The sequence below is a fragment of the Balaenoptera borealis genome (assembly GCF_965194805.1).
Source record: "Balaenoptera borealis genome assembly, chromosome: 20".
Taxonomy (NCBI): Eukaryota; Metazoa; Chordata; class Mammalia; order Artiodactyla; family Balaenopteridae; genus Balaenoptera; species Balaenoptera borealis.
This window is the reverse complement of record NC_138879.1, coordinates 53,898,199-53,923,732: the sequence shown is the minus strand read 5'-3', so window position 1 is coordinate 53,923,732 and position 25,534 is coordinate 53,898,199. Positions and strand designations below refer to the sequence as shown.

Here is a 25,534-nt window from a genome sequence, read left to right as displayed (position 1 = left end):
TGGCACCCAGGACACCGTGTGTGGAGCCCTGTCCTGGAGGACGGGCGTCCAGCAGCAACTTTGGTCCCCTTGTCACCCTCTGAACGTGGCACTTGCTCAGCTCCTAGAGTCAAACCACCCTCAACGGCTGGAAGCTGCTTCTCCAAGAACACCCAGAGAAGGGGCCTCAGGCCCAGAAACAGGGGCCAAGGCAGGATCCTACCAGAGCCCTGCTGGGGGAGTCGCCCACTCCAGGGGTGACCCTTCGCGAGCCTCTGAAAAGCTGTTGTGACCTGAGGCCAGGCCTGCCTCCCCGCAGGTAGCCCAGGCTGCTGAGAGGCTGCGGAACTCTCGGGGCGGAACTCTCGGGGCGTCCCCACCTCCCGTCAGCCTGAGCCTCACGCGAGCAGGTAAAGCGGCAGGTGTGGCAAGACCCCAGGACTAGCGACAGTACTGGGGCCCTCGTGCCAAAGGCTCTAACCCCGGGGAAGTAGGGTGTCAAGACCCACGAGATCCATCCCACGGGGGAAAGATGCCCATCCAAGCCCCACCTGAGTGGGAGGAGTGCTCTGTGATCCTGGAGACAGGTGGCCGGGACAAGTGTTGTCCCTCTGTAGGGGAAGGCGGCCGCTGTCCCCAGGCACCTTGGACAGATCCCCACCTACCCCCACCCCCGGTGTCCCCGTCTGTGAGATGGGAGGAGACACCTTCCCTTAGACAGCCTTCCCTACCCACACCTCCTTTCTAAAAACAGGATGTTCAGAGGAGAGGATGCTCCAGGGAGGGGGACAGACGGGGCCGTGGCAGGTCCCCCTGGAGCCTGGCACCCTGCAGCTGCTGGGGCAGCAGAGGTTTTTGGAGGCCCAGGCTCTGGGCTCCCCTGTCTGTGGGGATGGGGAGGGCTGCGGCCCGTCATCCCCTTCGCGCGACAGGAGGCCCGGATCGGTGCAGCGCCTTGCGGGCTCAGGGGCCTTTGTCGAGCTGTCACTGGGGCCCACTGGCCCTCCCTGCCCAACCTGGTGGTCACCCGCATTCTGCGACCTCAGGCTGACTCATGCCGACCCGGCTCCACATCTGGCCTCCATATGGGGCTGGCACTCTGAGGGGGGAGGTCACATCTGGCTGGGGAAATCGGAGGATCCCCAGGAGGCCGGTGACCCCCCCCCCCCAGGGAAGGGTCAGTGAGCCCCTGAAACACCAGGCCACGTGCTGCCGGCAGGGCTGCGTCCCGCTCCCCGGAGCTGGGGACAGTGCTGGGGTGGGGGCAGCTGGCCTCTCCCAGCCATCCCCACCAGCTGCCTCCCGGCCCCTGCTAACTGCCCTGAGGGGGAGAGCCCCCAGGGTGCTCCGCTGCCCACCCCAAGCCCTGCAGTCACGGCTGATAACCTCCGCCGTGTTCCGCACTTGAAGGGACCGATCCTGGTCAGGAATAGCTATTGACCCCAAGGTCGAGGAAAGGAAGGGCAGGGGGCGTCAAGAGCGGGAGAGGCCATCATCTGCCTAGAGGCCCCGTGTCCCTGTCGAGGCCTGAGTTGTGAGGTTCCCCCCATCACCCCTGCCCACCTCATCCCAGCCTGAGCAGCCAGACAAGAGCCCACAAGGGCCGTGCCCACCACCTACACCAGCTCCACGGGAATCCGCGGTCACTCCACCACCAGCATCGTCTCCACTGCCGGCTCGGCCTCCCCAGCCTCCATCAGGGACCCGCCCGTGACCTTCCTCCACCGCATGGGCGAGCCCACGGCTGCATGGCCACGCCCACCCCGCCACTGTGCCCGACGTCTCAGCCACACCATCTCGTCTCCGACAGCCCCACATCCCTGACGCTCACCCCAACGCCACAGTGACCACTCCCGCTGTTCCCCCACGGAGATGTCTTTGTGGCTTCTCAGGAGCCAAGGGTCCCGTGGGGGAACCAGTCCGTGAGCCCTCGAAGGGGAGCTGCCCAAGGCTCAGCGCCCCGGCCCGGGGGGCGGGCTGGGAGCACAAGGGTCTCAGGCCTCGGAGGCCCCGGTCTAGGCCATACTCTTTACCTCGTTGAGTCTCAGTGTCCCATTGGCAGGAATAAGAAGCCCTCCCTCACCGGTGGTTCTGAGGATTTGCTAAGGGTGAGAATGAAGGCTGTGAGGTGCCCATCCGGGGCCTGCAGGGAAGGGACAGACACGGGCCTGGCAAGGTCTCTTCTCTGGGGTTTCCACTGCCCCAGGAGATACAAGGTTCTCGGGGGCGGGGATCCACTTAGGTCCCCTGGCAAGCACACGCGTGCACACATGTGCACACACACAACCTCATGAACCCAGCTCCTCCCCACAGATGCCAACAGAACTTCCGCTTCGAGCTGTATCCTCAGAAATCATCCTTGAGGGATCACGGGAGGAATGCTCGAGACAAATCATCTTATGAAAAGCATTCTGATTTTCCATCTGGTGGTGCCAAAATGTCTTTCAACAAAAGGGGTGACTAATAAACATTTCTGGGAACGAATCCTTTTTCCAAGAACTGGCAAAAGTGAGATGATCTCACCTTTCAGAATGCGAGCTGTCTGTCTCCCCCCCCCACCCCGGGGCCCTGCTTCTGCATCCCAGGGAGGAAGAAGAGACGGGTGGCAGCCCCCGTGTGCCAACGTGAGCAGGACTGGCTCTCGGTGGCCTCAGAGTGGCTCCTGCACGCGGACATGAGCCCGGCTGCCGCGGCCCACACCAGCATCTCTGCCAGCCTCCCGCCCTGCACCCAGCACCTCCACACTCCCTCTTCTCCCGTTTCCCTAGCCTGCTCCTCCTCCTGTGCTGACAGACACTTTGCCCCCTCTGCCTGAGAGCCCTGCTTTGCCCCGTGAGCACTGGCTACCTGCGCTCCCTCCTCCAGGAAGCCCTCCCTCCACACCCTCCCTGGAGGAGGGACCAGGCCCCACTTACGTCCCACCCCAGGCCCGACCCTGGCCCCACGTCTCCCTTCCGTGCTGTCATTTGTGTGTGCATCTCCCCTCTGATTCCAGAAACTCCTGGAGGGCTGAGCCTGTGTCTCCTCCATCTCTGTAAGCCCAGCACCTGGGACGGGATGGGGCACGCAGCAGGCGCCTAATGGGTGTCCGAGGAGGGACTGGCTGAGGTGGGGACGCCGTGTGAGGGAGCAGGACCTCCTGGGACGTGTGTGCAGTGCCCATGCATAGTGGCACGGGAGCCGAGGGGAGGTCGCGCGAACGCGAGGAGGTGAGTGAGGGCCAGACGGTGGAGCCTCCCAAGGAGCACGGGGACCAGCGAAGAGGAAGCGGGGGAGGGAGGCTGAGGGGCAGGGGCAGGCCGGCGCCCCTTCCACGCGGGCCAGGGCTTAGAAAGTCCACTCCCCACGCCAGCCGAGGGGTGTCTCAGCCTGAAGTCATTGCCAGGCCTCGGCCAAGAGGTGCGACATCCCTACAGTAAATGCCCCGGGGGCAGTGTCACCTGCGTCCCGTCGCCTGACTCTGTACACACCGAGGTCCTGGAGCGCCGGGCTTCTGGGTAGACGCGCCGCAGAGCCAGCGACTCCAGGAGGGACGCACGCGCTCTGCCTGCCTGGGCGCCGCCGAGCAGATGCAGGCTTCGTGGATATGTTCACACGTGCACACTTGTGCACACACATGCACACACCTACACACGCACGCTTGCTGGGAGCATTTACGCCGAGGAAGGGCCCCTCTAGGCTAGGTTTTCCTGGAAAGTCGGCAGGAAATGCTAACACGCTAGGAAATAATAAACACCGTCTTCCATGTGCAACCGCCCCGCCCCGAGCCTTCCCACGGACGCTTCCTCAGCATCTGCAAGGTGAGCCGGATTCCCCTAGAGGGCAACAGAGGACTGAGGTGGGCCCAGGATGGGGGCGGGGGGGGGGGGCGTCAGTGACAGCACCACCACGGACCCCTGCCCCTTGGAGATGGACCAGTGAGGCCACCATCCTTGCCACGTCTAGAAGGACGTCGTGTCCCCTTGATCTCACCACCACGGGACAGATCAGGAAGCAGGCCCAGCCTGGTCCAAAGTCACACAGCAAGTGTGCAATCTGCCTCCGGATTCTGGGGCCAGTGCCCCGTTCCCTACAGATGGGACTGGAACAGCTACCCTTCCCTGTCCCGGGGTCTCCCCAGAGCAGAGACACGGCGGGCTCGGCCTTGAGGCCTCCCCCCACCTACTGGGCCCTGTCTCACTGGGAACACGGGCAGGCCCAGCAGACCCCAAGCTAGCCCGGGTGATTGCTCCTTGCCCCCTGCTCCCCACGGCCTCCTGCCCACCGCCCACCGCCCGGCTCAGCGGAGACCCAGCCCCAGGTCCTCCAGCCGTACAACGTCAAGACTCCTGAGCTGGCCTCAGAGGAGGAAGGGGGCCCGGGGCCCGCTCTTCACTACTCCGCCCACCACCACCAGGTTCTAATTAGCAGCTTCTAGAACGTCCAAGTGCCCTGGCTGTAAAGTGAAGGAAATGTGTTTCCTAATTGGCTCCCTGCCGGGGTGTCAGTCAGAGAGCAGGGATTATGCAGCCCCTGTAGCCTCCCTCCCCGGCCTTCCTGGGCCCGCCGGCTCCCTTCTCGCCCTCCTCCTGCTCACCTGCCCCAGGTCTGCTCGGGTGTTGAAGGGACACCTCCACTCACACCTCATCTAGGGGCTCAGGGGCCCAGCAGGATGCGAGGAAGATTCTCCACAAGGTCCGCAGACCCCGGTGGGAGACCTGGCCTCCGGCCTCAGAGCAAGGCCTGCGGCTGCTGCCGGGCTGACCCCCCGATGCCCCCGTGGGCCCCCGCCCAGCCCCTGTGGGTGCCACTCACGCCTCCCTCCACAAGCCTCTCCCTGCCTGCCCCCACCCTGCTGGGGTCTGCCAAGCCCTCCCCGGAAGCCCCCGTGAGCCCCTTCCTGGCATCTCTGTCCTGTCTCCTGCGTGAACACGCAGGCCTAGTTGCTGAGCTGGGGTGGGCTGCTCCCCAACTCTTAGGTAACCCCAAGAGTATCACGGACGGTGCTAGGGACCAGAACGCCCCTCTGAGAGTCTTTGGGGGGTGGGCGGGGGCAGTGCCAGTCCTGGCCTCGGGGCAATGGGGTGGGTCGGTGATGACATTAAAGCTGATGGCGCAACAGCTCCGGACGCGGCCAGCGCTCTACGGGGGCGCCCCGCGCTCTACGGGGGCGCCCCGCTTCTCTCCTGCATCTGCTCTCCTCGAATCTCGCCCCGCAGCAGAAACGTGGACGCCTGGGCAGCGTGCTAGTAGCAGTGCAGGGCCAGGAGCTGGCGGGGAGGTGGCATGAAGCCGCCATGAAGTCTGGGAAGGTGGGCATGCCGGGCCGCTCCTCACCCCTCCTGGTTTGGGGACACATGGGGCCCTGGGGATAAACGTGATGGGGGAGGGGCGGGCAGGGAGGCTGGGCCTCTGCTGGGCAAGTCACCTGAGCCAGCTGGGCCAGGGGCCCTACCTAGGACACCAGCTTCCCTCGGATAATCCAGGAGGAAGTCAGGTGCGGGGAAGGGAGGATGGAGTCAGGGAGCAGAGGACAAGAGGAGCCCAGAGGCCGAGCCCCCTGCACTTGTTCCCTGGGGGGCCCATAGCGGGGGCAGGGCTCAGGGTGGCCCCTCTGGGAATATAACAAGAGGGGGCCAGGCCCCGTCCTGCAGAAAGAGGGACCTGCCTGCTGCTGGGGGTGGGTGGAGACAGGAGAGCTCAGAGGGGGCCAAAGTGTCCCCCACAACATCAGGGGTGGGGGAGGCAGAATTCAACGGAGGAGAAGAAGTCAGAAGAGAGCAAAATGAGTCCCACGGAACCAGGAGGCAAACGGATCCATTTGGGTAATTGTAAACAAAAGTCCTATCTTCCCTTTCTTCACGGAAGAGCAGAACGGGGGTGGGGGGGGCTGCAGTCAACACCTCACACAAAGTCTGCGCGGCGCCCCTCCTCCCAGGCCCCTTCCCCAGCGTCTGCAGAGAGGATGCTTCAAGACCGAATTCAAACCACCCTTCCCCCCGGCAGCCCACCTGTTCCTTCACCACCCCCACCACCCCCCACCCCCACTCTGGGTGGGGAAGGAGCAGCGGTGGCAGAGTGACAGGCCCAGGACTCTCCTCCGTAACCCTGGCTCTCTGGGCCTGGACAGCCTCGATGGGCCCCCAGCCGTAAGCCTGGGACACCGCACGACCCTTGGGCACTCCCACCCGAGTCCCACCTCCCGTCCCCGGCAGACGCTGTCGGTCCCGGGACAGGAGCGTGGACCACACAAGCCTCATCCAACGCCACCTGGGGCCTCTGGGGGCTGCTGTCACCCTGGGTCAGAGACAACACTCCCTTCATCTTTACACCACCTCGACGTTTGTTTTCAAAATCAAGGTTGGTTTTCCTGTGAAAGTCAGAAGTTTCTGCACTGCCTTGGGATGCAAGCACTTAAAAGAGGCTTTTTAGGAATTCACCGCGGACCCAGAGGGCTCCGGGACAGGATGCCCACGGCCTGGCCGCTTCGGAACCGACACGCCAAACCCACCAGCCGCTCCGGCCTCATCCTGCGGGGTGGGCAGCTGGATCATGGGATTGAGTCCTGGGCTTCCGTGTGGGGTGTGCGTATGTGTGTACACCCGTGTATATGCGTGCATGCCCACACGCAGTAGAATGAAGATTTAGAAGTTCAACGTTCCTTTGAGCTCCTTTGGGCCTCACCTTTCACTTCATTTTGCTAAAAGGTCCTGATGGTTGCCCTTATTAAAGAAGGACACCTTGCATTTGGTTCAAACAGCGGGCCCGGTGAGGCCCCAGGGGGCCTGGCGTCCCAGGCCAGGCTGCCGGACCCCTCGGGTCTGGGAGGGATGTCACGCGGGTTCTGGACGAGTTCTCGGCACCGGGTCATCTTTCCCTTCCCACCCCACTTCTTCCCTGCCCCCCAACCCAGCTTCCAGGGGACCAGCCGAAGCCACTCTTTCCTGGGAACCCACCAGGCACCTGGCCCCATGCTGGGTGCTTCCATATGACACAGTCGGGGCATCACCCTCTTGATACAGACGAGGAAACTGTGGCTCAGAGAAGCAACTGCACTTGCCCAGGTCCCACAGAAGGCACCCCGATCAGGGTATAGACTAGGAATGCAGGGCAGAAAACACAGGCCGGTCGCCTTTCCCAGAGGCAGCCGAGTGGGGAACTCACCTCCAGGAACCAGAGGGAGGAGGAACGGGCAAGACAGGCAACACCCAGCTGGAGCGGGGAGATGGGCAGAGGGGGATGGGCAGAGTGGACTCTCGTGGTCCAGGAAAAGGAGGCCCAGCCTCAGCCTGAATCAGCCGGGCCTACTGGGTCAGGAGGAGGGCCCCAGGGTGGAAAGAGCCAGGCCTGGGCTCGGGGCCCCTGGGTGGCCATCCAGGCTGTGGCCACTTTCCGGCTGGGCGTCCGACGCCCTGGCCTTCCCCAGCTCTACCAGCAGACGGCTGGACAATCTCGTCAGGACTTCTGTTTGCCTCTAGCTATGTGCACACACCTGCCCGGGGGCTGCAAGGGGCTCCCCAACTGCCTCCTACCCACCGTGCGGTCAGCCTTGACCCTGAGTCCCGTGGTGTCTAGCCGGCCCAGGCCCCCAGCCAATTCGGACACTCTCAGGGCCCAGAAAACACAAAGCTGGCTCCTTACCTCCCGCGGGGCGGGGCGGGGCTGGCGAGAGCGGATTCGGAGAAGGGGTGCAGGGGTCCCCACCCCCAGTGCCAGGGTGGATGGTGCACGGGGAGACTGGGGGACGGACTGGACACCCTCTTCCCAGGAAGGGAGCCTGAGGCCTCCGGTGACAGGGAGGCCCTCCAGCCCTCTGCAGCCCCCCAGCTCCCGGCTGGAAAAGGCCCTCAGGGATCCCGAGGCTGTGTTCAAACTTCAGAATTACCAGCGAGCCGTTTTAAATGCAGGTTCTCAACCCAGCTCCACCTTGTGGAGTCAACCCTTGGAAGGAGCTGGCTTCTGGAATCGGCATTTCAAACACACCATGGAAGCTCCCTCCCTTTCTCCAATGCCCCGAGGACCTCTCTTTGAGCTACAGAGCCTCAGGCTGAATGCCCATGAGTACGGATGAGGGCACTGAAGACCAGAGAGGTAAAGTGACTGGTCTGCGGCCACACAGCCCCTCAGGGGCAGAGTGAAGCCTGGGAATCCCAGGCCTGTCAGGCCCCACTGGCCGGGATTCCTCCCTGCAGGGCCAGGGGGGGAACCCTGCCCACACACCCGTGACCCCTCACACCACCCGCCGCCAAGGGGGAAGAACTGGGCGTGGGACCCATCCCACGCGGCTCCCGTCCGCTCCCAGGGACTCTGTGACCAACACCCACGCCGGGCCACCTGCACCCCAACCCTAGCCCCTCGTTGGTCACGTGGTGCCTCCCCTCCCCCTCCCCAGACAAGGGGCTCTCACTCACCATAGTCCTTCTTGCAGTATTTTTTCATGTTAATCTTCAGCTTCCCTTTGGAGGCCTTGCAGTACGAATCACAGTCTGCAGGGGAGGGGAGAGGCACAGACAAAACCTAATTAGGCAGGCGAAGAATAGGCTGCCGGCCCGGGTGGGAGGCCACCTCCCTAAATACCCAGAGGCCTGTGATACCCAAGGGGCCAGGCCGCGCGGGCGGCCATTCAGGGCGTCCTGGCCTTCTCGAGAGGCGCTGGGACAAAGGGCCCCCGCCTGACCACCCCCGCCGGCCCCCCGGCCTCCGTGAGGGACTCTGGGGGCTCCCGTATTGTGCCACCCAGGGCTTTGGAGCGCCACACAAATTCCCCCTGTTCTTAAGATGCACCCAGAGCCTGATTAAAGCCAATAGAGGCCTCATTGTCACCCCGCACCCCGGGTCTGTGTCAGGCGCTGGCTTCCATGGCGAGCAGCCTCTGGTTGGGGTCAGGCCCCAACAAAAGAGGTCACGGAGGAAATTAGCAGCCCATGAAGCATTAGAAAACCCCTTTGGTGTCCACTCTACTGGAGTGTGCAAATAAAATGCCCCACGAAGAAGAGTTCAGTTCTAACGGGCCCTACTGCTGAGAGGCAGGGCCGCCGGGCCCGCGTCTGCGGGTATCAGTTCGGGGACGTCCCAGCGCGAGCCAGGCAGGATGTGTGACGCCCTGGGGCCTGCCTCCCCTGGGGGTGGCCTCTGTCGGCCTAGCAGATGCAAACCTCCAACGCCGGTCCCCCCCGGCCCCCTCCCTGCCAGCTCTTCCTTCTCTTCAGATAAGGTGATGCAATTCCTTTGTCAGATCTGTGTTCACACGTCAGCTTTTGGCGTGATGGCCAGCCCACTACAGAGGCCCAATAAATCACTCCAGCCTGCCCTGCGCCACCACTCAACATGCTGGCTCTCACTGAATTCTCACAACCGTTCTTTGATCTGCGGGCATTATTCCCATTCTGCAGACTAGGAAACGGAGGCCGCCTGCCCAGTGCATCCCAGACAGCTAGCAAGTGGTGAGGCTGGGCCTTGCACTCGAGTCTGAGATGCCAAGATCACTGTACTCGTGGTTAGGCTACGCTGAGTCTCGGTAAACACCGACGGGTTCTCCCTCGATAAGAATGAGGCATTCAGCTCAGAGCTGGGGATGCACAACGCCTGGCATTCCAGCAGCTCCCAGACTGCCGGCGGGGAGGACCAGCCAGGCCAGCCCCGGGCTGCCGAGGGCCCAGCCTGTTCTAGGAGTAGTGACGGTGCAAACAGGCTGGGTGTGTGTCCTGGCAAGGGGACTAGAAAGGAGGAGGGAAACACACACACACACAGGTGACTGCTCCAGGAGCAGGTGCCAGCCCCTCATCCTGCAAAGGGGAAAACCAAGGCCAGGGTGGGGGTGAGGAGTGATCTGTGTGGGAGCACAGGACAAGGCCAGGGCAGGAGGCCACCTGTCCCCCCAAACCATCACTTAGATCTGCAGGGAACATTCAGAGATCACCCCAGCATCAGCCTCTGGCCCATGGGAGGTGGCTGCCTCCTTCAAGGTCCTAATTAAAGCTGAAACAGCTCCATCCTGTTGCCCTGCGAGCCGCAGGCCTGGCAGCCCTCTGCTGCCCCCCGAGCCAGCTTCCTGGGGCACCCCACTAGGAGCCAGTCTCCGGAAGTGGGGAAAAACAGCCCCCCTTCCTGCCCCCAGGGGTCAGAGTCCTTGGACCTCCCCCTCCCAACCAGGATGCCCTGCCCGGGGGCACCGGAGTCCACAGTGCCAGCCCCTCCTGCCAGCTGGGTGGCTCACAGGAGTCAGGACCTCGTGGAAGGCAGGGGCTGGGGCATGCAGGGAGAGCGGCCTGTATTCCACTGGGGCCAAGCCCGAGAGGTCGAGACACGAGGTGACAGTGAGTGGAGTGGCCCAAACCCACGGGCAGTGGCACTGCCCCCCACTCCCCCACCCCGCATGGCACTGCACTTCACTGCTGGGAACGGCCGCTCTCGGCCACATCTCTGCCATCCCAGGGGCAGATGGCGCTCACGGCAAAGCCACTACTGGGGCTGAACCCAGGCCGTACCTAAGTCCTGGCGTCCCCCAGCGAGCTGGCGGGAATCCCTGCCTGCCGTCTTCCACTCGGGAAAGAACTGGAATGCCAGCGGTGCCGGTGACGTCACTGCAGGGACAGCCTTGAACGCACTCTCATCGCTTTCTCATTATTTTTCTTTCTGGCCCCCGTCAGGACTTGCATTCCGGTCAATCACCTGCCCTGTCCCCTCTGCGCGGTGGAGACTCAGCCCTGGAGACAGCCCCTAACAGCACGCCAGCTCCCCCGAGCCTCCAGGCAGCCCTGTGAGGAAGGCACCGTGATTCCCATCCTCAGACAGGACAGCAGAGCTGAGAAAGGTGCCAGGGTGCCAGGCCCCAGTGCACTGCAGGCTGGAGGGGAGGCGGCCCCGGGAGGACCTGGCCCTGCCCCTCCAGCCCTCCCTTCCCTCTCCATCACTCCCTCCTAGCAGCGCCCCCAGCTCTTCTCTTCAGAGCCAAGTATCCACCTGGGCCAGAAACCATCCTCCAATGCGTGGCATCCATCACTGCCTAGTTAGAGCCAGCTCCAGACCCCATGTGACAAATCACAGTTGCCCCCATGAATAGCAAGTCTGCCCCCCCATAACGAGAGCCACTCACAGGGCACTAAAGAGGCATGTGGCACTGCCCTCAACCCTGCCCGTGCTCCTAACGGCCCGGTGCCCAACCCAGGCTTCTGGAATGACCCAGAAGCTTTAGGACAACACTGAAGCCTGGGTTCCACCCCCAAGACATTCTGATTTCATTGGTTTAGGGGGCAGCCTGCGTGTGCAGATCTTTAAAGTTCCCCAGGTGAGTCTCATGTGCAACCAGGGTTAGAACCACTGTCTGAACCGACTGCAGTCGTAGGAGGTGGAGACAGTCTCTGCACCCAAGACCTGTGTGGAGGACCCAGGCTGGCAGAGGAAAGGCTCAGAGGGGTGGGTGCTGACTCAAACTGGCGTCACCGGGCAACCCCAGGCCGCTCGCCCTTACGGGAAATGGTGCCAGCCTCAACACGTGCAGATTTACAGCTGTATTTGGTTTGTTGTTGTGGTTGTTTATTTTTATGTGGGTCTTAGGTCTTTCCTTCCTGTCAGCCAGCAGTTCTCATCAGGTCAGTGTGCTTGTTGTAAACTGTCCCCTCTCTCTTCCAATTTGCTGATTCTGATTTAGCTGTGAGCTAGGAAAACAGAAAGACTAAGGTTTATTGGAACTGTATGTAAAGCATGGGTCAACAGGCCTGGAATGAGAGACTGAACTGCTCTCCTTTGGGTACAGTGAATAACCTTCAGAGCATGGACACCATGGCAGCTCTCTGGCTGCGTGCGGACTCTTTGGGTGTATTCCAGAGAACTGAGGTCACTGGACAAGAGGTCCCTGGATAAGGAAAGTGTTCTTGCATTTTCTTCTTTCATCAAATACACACACAGCTACAGAGATTGCCTCAAGATGGACCAAACGCAGCTTTAAAATGCATCTTTGACTCCTTCAAAATGGCATCTACTTGCAGCTACCCACGTTTCCTCTCCTTGTTTTGTTCCAAAATAGCTACACAGACAATGAAGAAAAAAAAAAATGAAAATTCACACTAATGCCAAAAACTAAACTGACAGATGACCCAACGCTGGAATCTGGGAGCAATCTCTATTAATTAAAGGCAGATGGTGGTAGAACAAGCAAAACCTGTCCAGGTTTTACCTCAGGACAGAGCTCTTTGTCTGATGAACAGAAAAATCCTGGAAAAAAAGGGAAGATGACAGGGAGACAACAACCGGACAACGAATGGGCAGGAAGTGGGTGGGGGCCCCATGGTGGAGCCGGATCCGGAGAAGGGAGGCTTAAGGAAGGGGATGGATAGACGGGAAGGACTGTGTTTGCAGTGGGTACATGAACTCACGTTTTTATCTAAATGACTGATGCAGAGAACGAGAAAGTCAGGCAGTGGAGACAGAAGGACACCACCTCCACAGAGCAGAAGCGAATTGAGGAAAAAGGCTGGGAGGGATTAGGAACTGGAGAGGGAGCTGGATGCATTCCCTTGCCATCCAGCTTGGGGCTGGAATGGGAATCCAGCTGTCACGCTAGGCCAGGGATCTGCAAATCTTTTTGCAAAGTCCCAAACAGTAAATATTTTAGGCTTTGCAGGCCATACGGTCTCTGTCACAACTATTCAAACTGTCGCCGTAGCTCGAAAACAGCCGTAGACGATATGAAACTGAATGGGTGTGTCAGACTAAAAAAAAATTCTAAAAAGACACAGCCTCTATGAAGTAGGAGAGAAAAAGCCATATGGGAAAACGAGGCCAAGCTGAAAAGGCCACGTGATGATACAAAAAGGGTGACACACGAAAGAAAGAAGAGCTGGGAAAACCCAAACCTAAAAGCCTAGGAGCACAATTAAAATCGACTTTGGAAGCAATCAAGAGAGAGAATACTGTAGAAAACAGATTCAGAAACATGGAGAGTAAATTGGAGAGATTCTCACAAAATTTAGAGGAAAAGGATAAAGACGTGGAAATTGTGAAAGAGAAAACGATAGGGATAGAAGAGGGAAAGTGGAGAGATGGCATATAATTGGGAGAAAACTGCAGCAGAGACCAAAGATAGGATCCCTGAGCTGAAGGCCAACCTACGTATGAAGGAAAGGATGAACTGAATTTTTGGAAAAAATCAAGGAAAAAAGACCAACACACCCACATACATCTTTGCAAAACATGAAATACCAGGATGAGGAAAAAATAGATACAGATTTAAAATCAACAAGCAGCTGGCCAGATGACAATGGAGCAATGTCTATAGGTTGTGAGGAGAGAAAACTTTGAGATCCAAGATTTTTATACCTAGCTAGACTGTCTTCTATGTATGAAGGTCACAATAAACCAAAGACATTCTCTAGTGTGCAAGGTTTCAACCATGTATCCTTTTTGAGAGGAACACTGGAGAATGTTTTCCAACCAACTGTGAAATGGATCAAAAATAAGAATGTAAGAGGGGAAAGTCATGGAATGAACACACTGGTGATGAGCACGGAAACAAGCGAACATAGAGGTTTCCAATTTGGTTCTAAGAGTGAAGGCAAAGATCAAAATAATTTTAAAATGTTTGAAAGGGAGCATCAGACAATGTATAGGTATGTATAAATAAGTATACAAATTTAATCTGCAACTTTAGATGATACTAACAAAAACTGAGAATGAGGCGGGGAATACAACTTTTTGTCTTAAGTAAGTAGAACACAAAAGATGCTATTTCATGCTTGACTCTGATAAATGAGAGCTATTAGATCAAACAGTGCTTTTGAAAAACCCAAAGATAACCACAAAACACCAGAGAAGAGAAGAAATAGGGTATAGGCAACTGTGATAAATTCAAATCACAGAAGAGCCACTATCTCAAAGCAAAACAATGAATGTAAATGGATTCAACACCTCTATTGAAAAACTGATTTTAAAATATTAAATGACTGTTTAAGAGAGACAACGAAATAAAGCAAGTTTTTAAAAGCTTACAACTTTTAAAGAAGTTGTAAGTTTGTCACTAGGTGACAAAGAAGTTCAAAAGTAATAAAAAAATTTGTGTGGAATGACATCTTACTGAAACACATTATGCAAAAACTGTGAGAAAGACAAAAAGGAACAGACAGAAACACATAACTAGTAAAAGAATGCTAAATTAATTCCAAGGAGCTAAAGTTACACACGCCACATTTCCTGACCACAATGTAATAAATATTATTTATTATTAAACAAAAAAGAATGAAAATAAATGAAGTGCATTCAATTCTAGAATTTAGAAAATAAGGAAAATAAAACCCAAAGAAAGCAGGAGGAAAGAATTAATAACAACAGGAGTAGAAATTAATAAAGTAGGATACTGAAAAAAACTCAAAAGTTATAAATACATCCAAGAATTGATTCTCAGTAAAGCCCCCAAACCAACAAACTCTCACTCACACACACACACACACACACACACACACACACACACACACAGAGACAAAACACTGTCATGTCTAACTATGAATGAAAGAGAGAAAACAGACCCATGAGGAACAAATGAGAAAGGGGTGTAACCACAATCTAAAGAAGATTTTATAAATTACAAGGCTATTGTATACAGCTTTAGACTGAAATCTTGGACATCTGAATGAAATGCATTCCTTCTTAGGGAAACATAAGGGACCAAAGTGAACTAAAGAGATATCAAATCTGAATAGATCAAGAATCTTAAGAAATCTCTGGATCCAGATGGTTTCAGAGGCTGGCTCCATGTAAACACTGAGAGGCTGTTTCATGCTATTTGATCTGGTCAGAAAACAGAAAAAGAAGGAACACTAATAGGATGAACCACATAAAAGTGCCTAAAATCGATCATTCTTCAACTTTAAAAGAAAAAAGCGGTTTCATAGGGTTTGATCTTAAATAAGTGCTGGCATGAGCTTAGACACACACACACACACCCTGTGGACCAGCTGGTCAGCCTCACTGACTCATCGGATCCGATATTTTATGCCCCGAAGGTCCCCATCCTCCCTGGACCCAGGGCCCCCGCAGCGGAGGAAGGGGCGGGCAGGAAGCTGCCGCTGTTCTCTCAGGAGACCCTGGGGGGCTGGAATTGAGGGTGCAGGTAACACCAGAAGACCTGCTGGGGCCCCTGCACCAGGGTCACCCTCCATCTCACCCTCCTCCCCAGCGAGAGGGGAGCTGCCAGGGACGGACGCTGGCACCGCCTGGTTGCCCACCTGGATGTGCTCTGTCCCGGGGAGAGTGCAGAGACCCAAGGCCGCCATCTGCGACTCGCAGCAGGCCCGTCCTGGCAGGCTGGCATCCTGGCTCCTCCTGGGAACAGCCAGCCCTCCCTTTATTCCCCCCACCTGCTCCCCTGACCAACCCGAAGCCAAGAGCCGAGAGGGGCCCCCCCCCACCACCGCAGGCCCGATCCCAGTGGCCAAGCCCCTCCCTCCTCTTCCTCCACCTTGGGTAGCTTGCCCTCTGCTCTGCCTCCTGTGTCCCAGGTGCCAAAAATCCCGCTGGGCGGGCCTGCTCGCCTGATCGAGGCTCGGCACCGAGCATATGGCAGGCGGGGCCCAGCGTCCCCCGGTCGGAGCCAGGGGCGCTGCATCTGGTGCCTCCCCTGGAGCAGGGCGGGGAGCTGGCCAGGGTCTCACTCCCGGCAGCACCCCAGCCTCTCTGCTTCTGGGCTGTCGGCTCGGGAAGGTGGGGCACTGGGAATAAAGAACGAGGGACACCCAGCCACCGAGGTCCTTCCCAGGGCAGAGACCTGGAGGCTGGGGGAGTTTCAGATTCCGCTGGCTGGGCACAGGGGAGGGGCTCCTGGAACCCCTCACCCCAACCCTGCCGGGTGAAGAGCTCAACGGGGTGGCGCCAGGAAGGACACCCAGCCGGCTCTGCCCATTTCGGCTGGGCCACCCTGCCCACCAGCAGGTGACAGATGACAGGTGAGGCCACTCTGCCTAGAAAGTCCTGGCTTTCCCTGACCCAGATCCACAAAGCCACTTAGAACTCCTCAGGCCAGAGACCAGCTTTCCATGTGTGTCACTTTCACACACGGTGGGTCTCCGTGGGTTTCATGATGACCACGTTAAGGATGCAGGAGGCACACCCCACTAAGCCAACCCTCACCTCTTGGTCCTAGACTGTAGGTGACTGACCCACTCCCCCTGCTGAGACACCTTCTTAGAACCCCCATCACAAGCACTTTGCCCAGGAGAGAGCCGGGGTCCACAGGCAGCTCCCGAGCGCCCACGCGTCTCTCCAGGCCTGTGCTGGTCTCACCCGCCCCATCACCTCCCAGCCCTCCTTGCCTCCACGGCATGATGTCCGTTCAGCTCTGGGCTCTGGGGCAGAAAGGCCAAGGTCACCCCAAATGAGGCAGCCCCAAGTAAGGACCGGCATGAGGTACCTTGTAAAACTTTTGGGAGCAAAGCCAAAAGTGTTCGCAACATAGAGAGCAAAGGGTGAGTGTCTTTAATATATAAAGAACTCTTCTGAATCAATACGACAAGCACCCTAACATTCAAAGAAGACAAACAGGCAATTCACAAAAGAGGGAAGAAAGCGGACATGGAGATGTAACAATGTTCAACCTCAAATAAGCAAAGAGACGCAACTTAAATCAACAGGAGGGACTTCCCTGGTGGTCCAGTGGCTAAGAGCAGGGGACCGGGTTCGATCCCTGGTCGGGGAACTAGATCCCACGTGCCACAACTAAGAGTTTGCATGTCGCAACTAAAGATCCCGCGTGCTGCAAATAAGACTCAGTGCAGCCAAATAAATAAATAAATATATTTTTTTAAAAATCCACAGGGAGCTTCCCTAGTGGCGCAGTGGTTAAGAACCTGCCTGCCAATGCAGGGGACACGGGTTCGAGCCCTGGTGCAGGAAGATCCTACATGCCGCGGAGCAACTAAGCCCGTGCACCACAACTACTGAGCCTGAACTCTAGAGCCCGCGCGCCGCAACTTCCGAAGCCACTGTGCCTAGAGCCCGTGCTCTGCAACGAGAGAAGTCACCGCAATGAGAAGCCCACACACTGCAACCAAGAGTAGGCTCCGCTCGCCGCAACTAGAGAAAGCCCATGCACAGAAACGAAGACCCAATGCAGCCAAAAATAAAATAAAATAAATAAATTTATTTTTTAAAAAATCAACAGGAATGTAGGGCTTTTGCCTGGGGAAGTGGCAAAGCACACACACACACTCAGACAATGCAGTTGGGGTGCAAATCAATACCAACTTTCCTGAGTGCAATTGGCTTCGAAGGTCAAAACCCTGGAGAACACACACCCTTGCTGGAGCACCCCGACTTCTAGGAATTTATCATCCCTTCATCCACTTAAAAGTTTTGCTACGAGATTTCCACGTGGCTGGCTCTGGGAGGTGTGGGTGTACCCTGGGGCTCATGGAACAGTCAGGGTGGCTTTATAGCAGGAGGGGACATGTCAATGATACGAGTGTAACCACACTCACCAAAGAGTGACATTCACAGAATGAAGACAAAGGCCAGCATGCGTTGGTAGAGGATGGGGATGGGGGAGCAGGTGGAGACCTCCCTAGATGTGAAGGCCAGTCTGAGGAGGCGACCTTTAGGAGGAAGCTCTGACGCAGCCAGGGCAGGAACAAGCCGGGCAGGTGTGAGGAACCAACAGAAGAGGGGCCTGGAGCTGGGGGAGGGGAGGGCAGCCAGAGATGAGGGTTCATGGGGGTCCCTGGGTTCTTCTCAACCACGGCAGGGGTTTGAATTTTATTCTAGAAGAATATACTGTGCACCAAAATGTGGGGTGGAGGAAGTGTGGCTGGTTTTTATGCTCTTGCTTTGTCTTGCCTGTATATTTAATTTTACTATAATGCGTATACCATTCTTGTATTAAAAGGAGAAAAACAGGGACTTCCCTGGGAGTCCAGTGGTTGAGATTCCGTGCTTCCATGGCAGGGGGCGTGGGTTCGATCCCTGATCGGGGAACTAAGATCCCGCATGCCGCATGGCACAGCAAAAAAAAAAAAAGGAGAAAAACACTAAAAATATTTTGAGTCAAGTCTCTTCTTCAGTGAGGATGGGGATTGAATGGGGGGGACTCCCATAATGAAATGACATTCCTATTCAGTGAGGTGACATTTGTATTCCTAATCCATGGGGCTTCTACTCCTAGGAAGGGCTACATCTTCCTAGGAGATGGTGGTGTGTCTGTGTCTCTGTGTGTGTGTGTGTGTGTGTGTGCACGTGTATGTGTGTGAGTCCGTGCTTGTTTGTTTCCATCCTCTCCCAATTCCACAAACATTAATACCAAGGGACAAAGGAAGAGTGAGTGGTCAGCGAACTATGTGTGTGGTGACGTGGCTAGGAGAGGGGGTGCTGCCCTCTCGAGAGTCCGGGAAAGCTCCCTGAGGAGGTAACACAGCGCTGAGACCTAAACAGTGCGAGGGAGGCAGGGCAAGAAGATCTGAGGGAAGAGGGTTCCCGGCGGGAAGAACAGCCTGTGCAAAGGCCCTGAGGCAGGATCGAGCCTGGCAGAGTCCAGGGCTGAACGCAGGCCGGGGAGCCTCGCACAGAGTTGAGGGCGGGGAGGAGCAGAGACGAAAATGCACACCAGCCAGATGGGCCAGGTGGGGCAGGATAAGGTTTGCAGTCTGTTTCAATGTAATGCAAAGCCACCCGAGGGTTCTAGCCAGGCCTGGGTCACCCCAGGGAAGTCCTGTCCTTTCTTTCTGCTCCTCCCCAGTGTGGCCACCTTCACTCAGAGCTTCCCACGCGGCTCACCTTGCCGTGCCAGCCGGGGCGGAGGCAAGTTCCTGCAGGACGGCATGCTGTCGCAGCCCACCAAGGGCCCCCTCCCTCCCCCCACTTTCTCCTAAAGAGCCCCCGCTGTGATAGCTCCACCACCATCAGGCCTGTGTCTGACAGATCTGCTGAGGCCTCCCCAGTATCCACCCTTCTTCTTCCCCAAGTAGCAAACCCCAGTGTTTTCTACTTCAAATCTTCTTCAAAGACTCCCCTGCAGCTCACACAGCCATGTCCCTCACTTCTTGCCCCAAGGGTGTGAGCAGAAGTCGCCTGTAAAGGGCTCCAGGGAAAGCAGCTGTGTCCTGTAAAAAGGGATCCCATCACCCGCGCTCTGATCTGCGGCCCTTAACCATTCCGAGCCTCAGTTTCCCCATCAGTAACATGGGGTAGTGGTGCCGACAGCAACTGTCCTGCCCCTTCCTAGGAGTCAGGAGGAAATAACCTTGGTGCGGTGAGACAGGTAAGGGATGCTGGGGCTGGTCTCTCAAGGAGATGACCTTTCAGCTGGACCCTGAAGGATAAGAAGGGGCTGCCAACAGGGTGTGCTGGGCTCCAGGCGGCCTCAGAGGCCCCGGCTCAGTGACCGTGAAGCGGGGGTGAATGACGGCGGGGCAGTGGGAAAGGTGGGGCCTCGTGAGGTGAGGAGGAGAGCTCAGAACTGAGGTGGAGAGACCCGGCTCTGGTCCTCGGCAGAATCTATAAAACTGACCGAGATCTGGGCGACGGAGCCCTGTCTCCCAACAGGAGCACGTCTGCCTCCAAGATCCCTTCTTGGGCTATGCCATGGACCCAGAGCTGGGCAGAGGGAGAAGGTATATCAGGCCCAAAGCTAGGACCTTGTTTTTGCCCGAGGTCCACAGTCTGGGGACATTTACTCCATTCCCTGTAACGTCTTCTCCTCCATGTGAGTGAAAGTGGGTAAACCCTATGATGCGCAGAGGATCTGGGAAGAACGAGACCTAACCGCACAGAGACTGGAGAAGCCAGAGGCTCTGCAGGGGCACTCACAGGTTCAGCCACAATGCCTTGCCCTTGAGCACCGGTCCCCATGGCAAACTTACTTGGACCCCACTCCTGGGCCATCTCCCTGTGTGGCCTTCCTCTAGGCCCCCAAGCACAGCGGGGCACCCTCTACCCTCTCAGCACCCATGCCATGGTCCAGAATTATCCGTCTGCCCCCTCACCCGGTGGGGAATCGGACCTTGGTCCCAGCACCTGGCGTAGGATGGGTCACCACTGAACACCCAAGGAACACACTGGAACGTAAACTCTGGATCCCCCCCTGGCCACAAACATAGTGTACAACAACCTGAATGCAGATGCCCTGTGAGATACCAAGACCGCTCAGACAGACCTACAAATCAGGCTCCCCAAACTAAAGACACAGCATCCCTCACGATTATTCTGGTGACACCCGGGAGAAAGCCTGGGTAAAGTGCTCAGGCATCTTTTCAATCTGCTAAGCTCTTTGACAACAAAGAGGGCATGATTTGGGCCGGAGAGGGTCTGAGTGGCACCAGAAATCAGGATGCCTCTGTCGGGACTCGCAGCTGACACCTGGAAGCAGCAGCCCGACCTCTGGACGTGCGGGCTTTTCTAAGGGTCTTTGCCTGCTTGCGTTGGGCTGTGGAGTGTCCATGGGACAGAGTGCCTCCCCCTGGACCCTGGGATACAATCTGGTACACTGGTGGGAATGGCCTATCTCAGAACATGGATGGGAACACGGATGGGCTTCAGGGCTGTGGGATGGGGGAGCAGTTGGCAGGTAGGCTACAGAGGAACTCAAAACACTGGCTTCTCGACTCTCAAGCTGTGTGTCCTTAGGCTTGTGACTGCACGTCTCTGAATCTCAGATTCCTCATTTACTAAATGGGGTAAGAACGTGTAATCCTTTGACGTTCTAGTGAGATGAAGCCTGACAAACTAAAAAATGTTAGCCGTCATTATTTTCCCTATAATTCAGGAGCCATGACAAGAAAACCAATCTCACTATATTCCTGGCATACCGATTTAAAAAAAAAATTTTTTTTTTAATTTCTCACTCGATGTACTGCATGTACCAACTGATGGCTGGCTGTTCCCAAAAGCAAACTCATCTTTAGGGGATCTGGTTCCTTCTAGCACCTTGTCACGGCGCGGTTTTACATTCTTTCAGCGTTGTTTGTTTATTGTCTGCTTCCCTCCCTGATGGCAAAGGCCACTGCCCTGTCCACTGCTCTCCCCAGGGCCCAGGACACTTACAAGCTCTCAATAAATATTTGTCGAATAAAAGGGGGACAAAGCTGCCCCCACCGCGTGGCGAAGTGACCCGAGGCCCCGACAATTCCCGTGCCCCGCCGCCCCCAGTCCAAGGGCGGAACACCTCAGGCCTGCAAGGGAGCTTGCCCAGAGGAGCATGTCTGTGTGAACAGCGGGAAAGCAAAGGCCTGAAGCAGGCTCCAGAAGGGCGGAAAAAGAATTTTGGAAAATGCTGCGAAACACAGAAAGCCGCAGCTTGGCAAGAACGGCTCCTTGCCTGGGGAGGACAGCGGGAGCCGGCAAACCTTCCCTCTCCAGGGATGTTTGAAGGGCTTCGGTGTTTTGTTTGTGGACTTTAATAACAGAGATTCGAAATCTGCTGCCTTATTATGACAATACATTTGCAGACTGAACATCCCGGGCCTGGGATTCTGAGGGCAGCCCTTGCTGGAGAAGCCAGGGATTCCGAGCTGGGTGGGGAGGGCCCTGTGGGAAGGAGCAGCCCCGTCCCGCCACTGCCTTGCAAGCCGCTCCTCTTTCCGTCCTGCCTGGAGCACCGGGACCCCCAAAGGGCACGGGCTGTGGAGCGGGGCGTGGAACAGGCAGGCTGGGCTGGGCGTTCATGGGGGGGCCCCGCGGGCCGGGCTTTTTCCCCTCCCGCCGCCGGTGAAAGCGGTCCGCCCACCCAAGCCCCCTCCCTGCCGGGCAGGGCTGCCTGCAGCCGGTTTGGGGGTGGGGCGGCCGGGCTGGGGAGGTCGGGGGGCCGCACCGGCCACGTGAGGACAGCAGTTCCTCTTCCCCACTTGGAACAAGAGGGTGCCAGGAGTCCCCAGCACGCGCTTTCTTCTTGCTGAACGAGATGGATTGGAAAACAAATTGGCTCAAATAAAGCATGTAATTAGATTAAAGCCTCTTGCCCAGAGCCTTGGGGACCGCAAAAGCCCTCCCGACTGGGGGCGGGAGACCTCGGCCGGCTCAACCAGTGCCTGGCCATCCAGAATCTTCTCTTGACCCTCAGCTGCCCATCCTCTGTCCTTCCCAGCTGGGGTAAACTACGCTGAGGGAATTCATTCTGCCCTGGAGATGGTCCCAGGCCCTGCTCTGCCACCAGCTCCACAGGCCTTGGGGTCCCCCTCTCCCCTGCCTGCAGATCCCGCCTCAGCCTCAGAGGGCGGGTGTGTCCAATCCATGAGCTCCCACCAGAGCTCAGCATGAACGGCTGGGACGGTGATGTATACACCTGGGCAGCGCCAGCCAAAGCACTTTCCACCCACGACCCCGTTTGAGCTGCACAAGGACCGGTAAGGAGGCCGGGTAGGTAGCATTAGGACTGCCATTTCCATCACACACATGAGAAAACAGGACCACAATGTTCAGGCCACTGGGGACACTTTCCCTAACACCAACTGCTCCTCACTCTAGGTCAGGGCCACCCAGAGTGGTCTTTGTCCCCAAAGCCATGGGCAACCTGATGACTGAGCAATGCCCCTTAACCTCCCCCCACCCCAATGCAGGGGATGCCCCTTCTCAAGGGACCATCCTCTCGGCTTCCTGTCCTTAGGCATGACCCCTGTGTAACTGCCCCCTCCCCCAGCCATCCTCCCATCACAGCCCTTCCCAAAGAGCCAGCTTCCATCACCATGCTCCTGTCCTTCCTCCCACCAGCCATGCCCTTAGGAAATGTGGCTGTGATCACAGGCTGCCAGAGAAAGGCAGGAGCAGGTAGACTGCAGTCAAGAAGCTGCTACATAGGGAGATCAGCTCGGTGCTCTGTGACCACCTAGAGGGGTGGGATGGGGAGGGTGGGAGGGAGGGAGACGCAAGAGGGAAGAGATATGGGAACATATGTATATGTATAACTGATTCACTTTGTTATAAAGCAGAAACTAACACACCATTGTAAAGCAATTATACTCCAATAAAGATGTTTAAAAAAAATGATGAATTTCATGAAAACCAAGGAGGATATAGTGGGAAGAGAAATGCACAATGAGTCATGAGATACAGGTTTAAACTCAGGCTCTGGCCTTGACTGGAAGATGTACGTGAGAATGTCACTTAGAGCTCTTTGAGCTTCGGTATCCTTACCAATAAAATAACTCAAAAAAAAAAAAAAAGAAGGAAGAAGCTGCTGCACCCAGGGAGGAGAGTCCTCTTCCCAAAACTGTTTTTGACGTACTTCCCCACCAAAATAGCAGATGAGCTTCTGGCCCTTAGAAACGAATGACAGCCTGGGCAGAGAAGAGGAGGAAGAAAAAGAGGAAAGCTGCTATGACACTCTGGAGTCCTAGTTTGAAAGGCCTGATGAGGAGCAACTTGTCTCTAGAATAAAACATGATAGCTACCGGAGGAGATGCTGATTGGAAGCAAGTGTGGAGGCAGGAAAAGCAAACAGGCAGCACGCACGCTTCCAGTTTCCCTGTCGAAGCTCATGGCAGACATTACTAATCAACCTCAGCACCCAAAGGACCCAGAACTCAATCAGGTGCTTCTTGTGGCTCAGCGGGAAAACTGTCACACTCTTGCCATCATCCCTGGTTTACTCTGTCATTTGCCACCGACTGATAGACTGGACACAGGCCATGGAATCCACCTTCTGGGAGCTGAAAGGGGTCTTAAAAGGCGGTTCACCCTTGCACCTCCCTTTGCCATCCCACCGTCTGAATCAGCCCCACCACTGACCCTAGGGTTGGACAGGACATCCATCACCTGAGCCTCACCTGTTTCTGTGACTTGCCCCCGCCCCCAAGACGTCCTTAGTTCCACCGTCTGGAACAGCCCAGCACAAGCCTACCAACCACCTGTTTAACCAACAGATCAGCCCTCAAGACTTTCAGGGGAAATGCCCCTCCCTCCCAAGCTTCTTGGTTCCTTAACTCCAAGGACATGGCTTTCTGAACCCCCATGATGCTGGTCCCACTTCTCAACCTCTCTGTTCCTCAGCCGTCTGATGTGAGAACTGAAGAGGCACATCCAGTATCCTCTTTACTTCACGGACATCTATGCTGAGTGTGGAAATGCTTCCAGACTGTAAAACCCTACCTACCTGGAGGCCCCTTGTCTGTTTCTTTCAGTTCTCTGGGATACAGGTGACAAGCAGAAAGGAAGAGGTTAGAAGCAGCCAAGTAACTATCACAAAGGAAATCCCTTTAGATCTTCATTCACAGCTTAATTATCTTTTATTTATAAACATTGATAATAAATGTCATTATCACCATTCCCAGAACATAGTACACTGGGACCTATATTTAGGTGGGGGGACCTTCTGGTGAGCCACCCATTGGCAGGAAGAAGGAATGGCTAGCAGAGAGCAAGGAAGAGGCAGAAAACTATGAAACTATGAAAAGCAGATGTAGAATACCCAAGGGCCATTTTGAATAGAGCCCAACAGTCCTAAAACGGCTGAAAAAGCTTGTTTACAGTATAATCCCTTTTTTGCAATGGTTGTATCATCCTGAGGAGTTAAATCACGTTCAACGTGCGTTGCTTAATATGGCAGGAAAGCTGGCAATACATTCGGGAAACATTTCCATCCAAAATGGTTAAAAAAAAAAAAGTTATGTAGCATTATAACGAATTATGGCATCTGAAAACCGTATTTATGGGGGCCGCTCATTCCACAAAAATGCAAGAACCACAGCAGATATGGAGACCCTCCCTGTCAAGTCCAGACTCCCTACCCTCTCAAGTGGAGAACGAAGGTACCACGTTTGCTTTGGGAAAGGAAAGAATTCTGGATATACTTCGGGTCACCATGGAGCCCATGTCCCCCAGGGAAGGTGCTGGAGTCTTCATGTTCCAGGCAGACGCACGGCTGTCCTCCCCAAGAGCCACTGCAGGGCCTAGAGGATGACGGTCACCAAAAGGCCAGTGGACTTCACCCCTGCCCTGCCCTCCCCACCTGGACATGTCTAGGTTTTAACAAGACAGCCAAGGTCATCTTTTATACCAGGCTTCTGTTTCTTACTCATCTCTTCTGTCTCCAGGAGCCCCCCAGACACGAGGTTCCCAGCCGGAGCTCCAAATCTGTCTCACCATTTTACAGGGCACCCTCTGAGCCTGTGCTGCCCGAACTTGCACCCACCGTCCTCAGACCAAAGGGTATTGGAGCCAGAGAAGGGTGTGTCTCAGGGGCTCGAGACAGGCAGTGACTCCCACACATCCCCCCAGGGCTGCCCTGACCTGCCACTGGGAAGTTCACACTGGGAGAAGCTTCCCGTACAATTCTGGTGGTCAACGGACTAACCAGCTTTCACCTGCAGGCGAGGCCGTATTTGTGGGAGGCACCCCTCAGCTGTGTTCCCGGCACCCGCAAGCACCAGCTCCTGGTAGAAGCTGGGAAACAGCTACCTGGGCCCTGGGACAAGTTAACTCAGAACCTTCTAATCTCATGTGCCTCCACCCTTGGAGGTCAGGCTTTACCGTAGCCCTTAGGTCCCAACCACCCCCTTCCTTCCCTCCCCACTACAACGTGCACGTTGAAACCCTGAGCCACATAACAAGTTCCAACATCTTTTGTCAAAGATCCAAATGCTTGCAGGAGGTGAAGCCTGTAAAGCCC

General features: G+C 56.4%; 1 protein-coding gene and 1 long non-coding RNA gene across 4 annotated transcripts in view; one reads left to right on the top strand and one right to left on the bottom strand.

The window, feature by feature from the left end:
* Positions 1-25,534, bottom strand: part of NTN1 (netrin 1) — a 193,064-nt gene that overhangs the window by 9,816 nt on the left and 157,714 nt on the right. For all 3 annotated transcript variants that reach the window (XM_082372899.1, XM_082372898.1, XM_082372900.1), the window contains one exon: positions 8,370-8,444. In XM_082372899.1, the coding sequence (XP_082229025.1) occupies positions 8,370-8,444 (75 nt within the window). The remainder of the gene's footprint in view (positions 1-8,369; positions 8,445-25,534) is intronic.
* Positions 5,289-6,618, top strand: LOC309618727. Its single transcript, XR_014238600.1, has 2 exons — positions 5,289-6,318; positions 6,391-6,618. It is a non-coding gene; the product is annotated as an uncharacterized lncRNA (long non-coding RNA).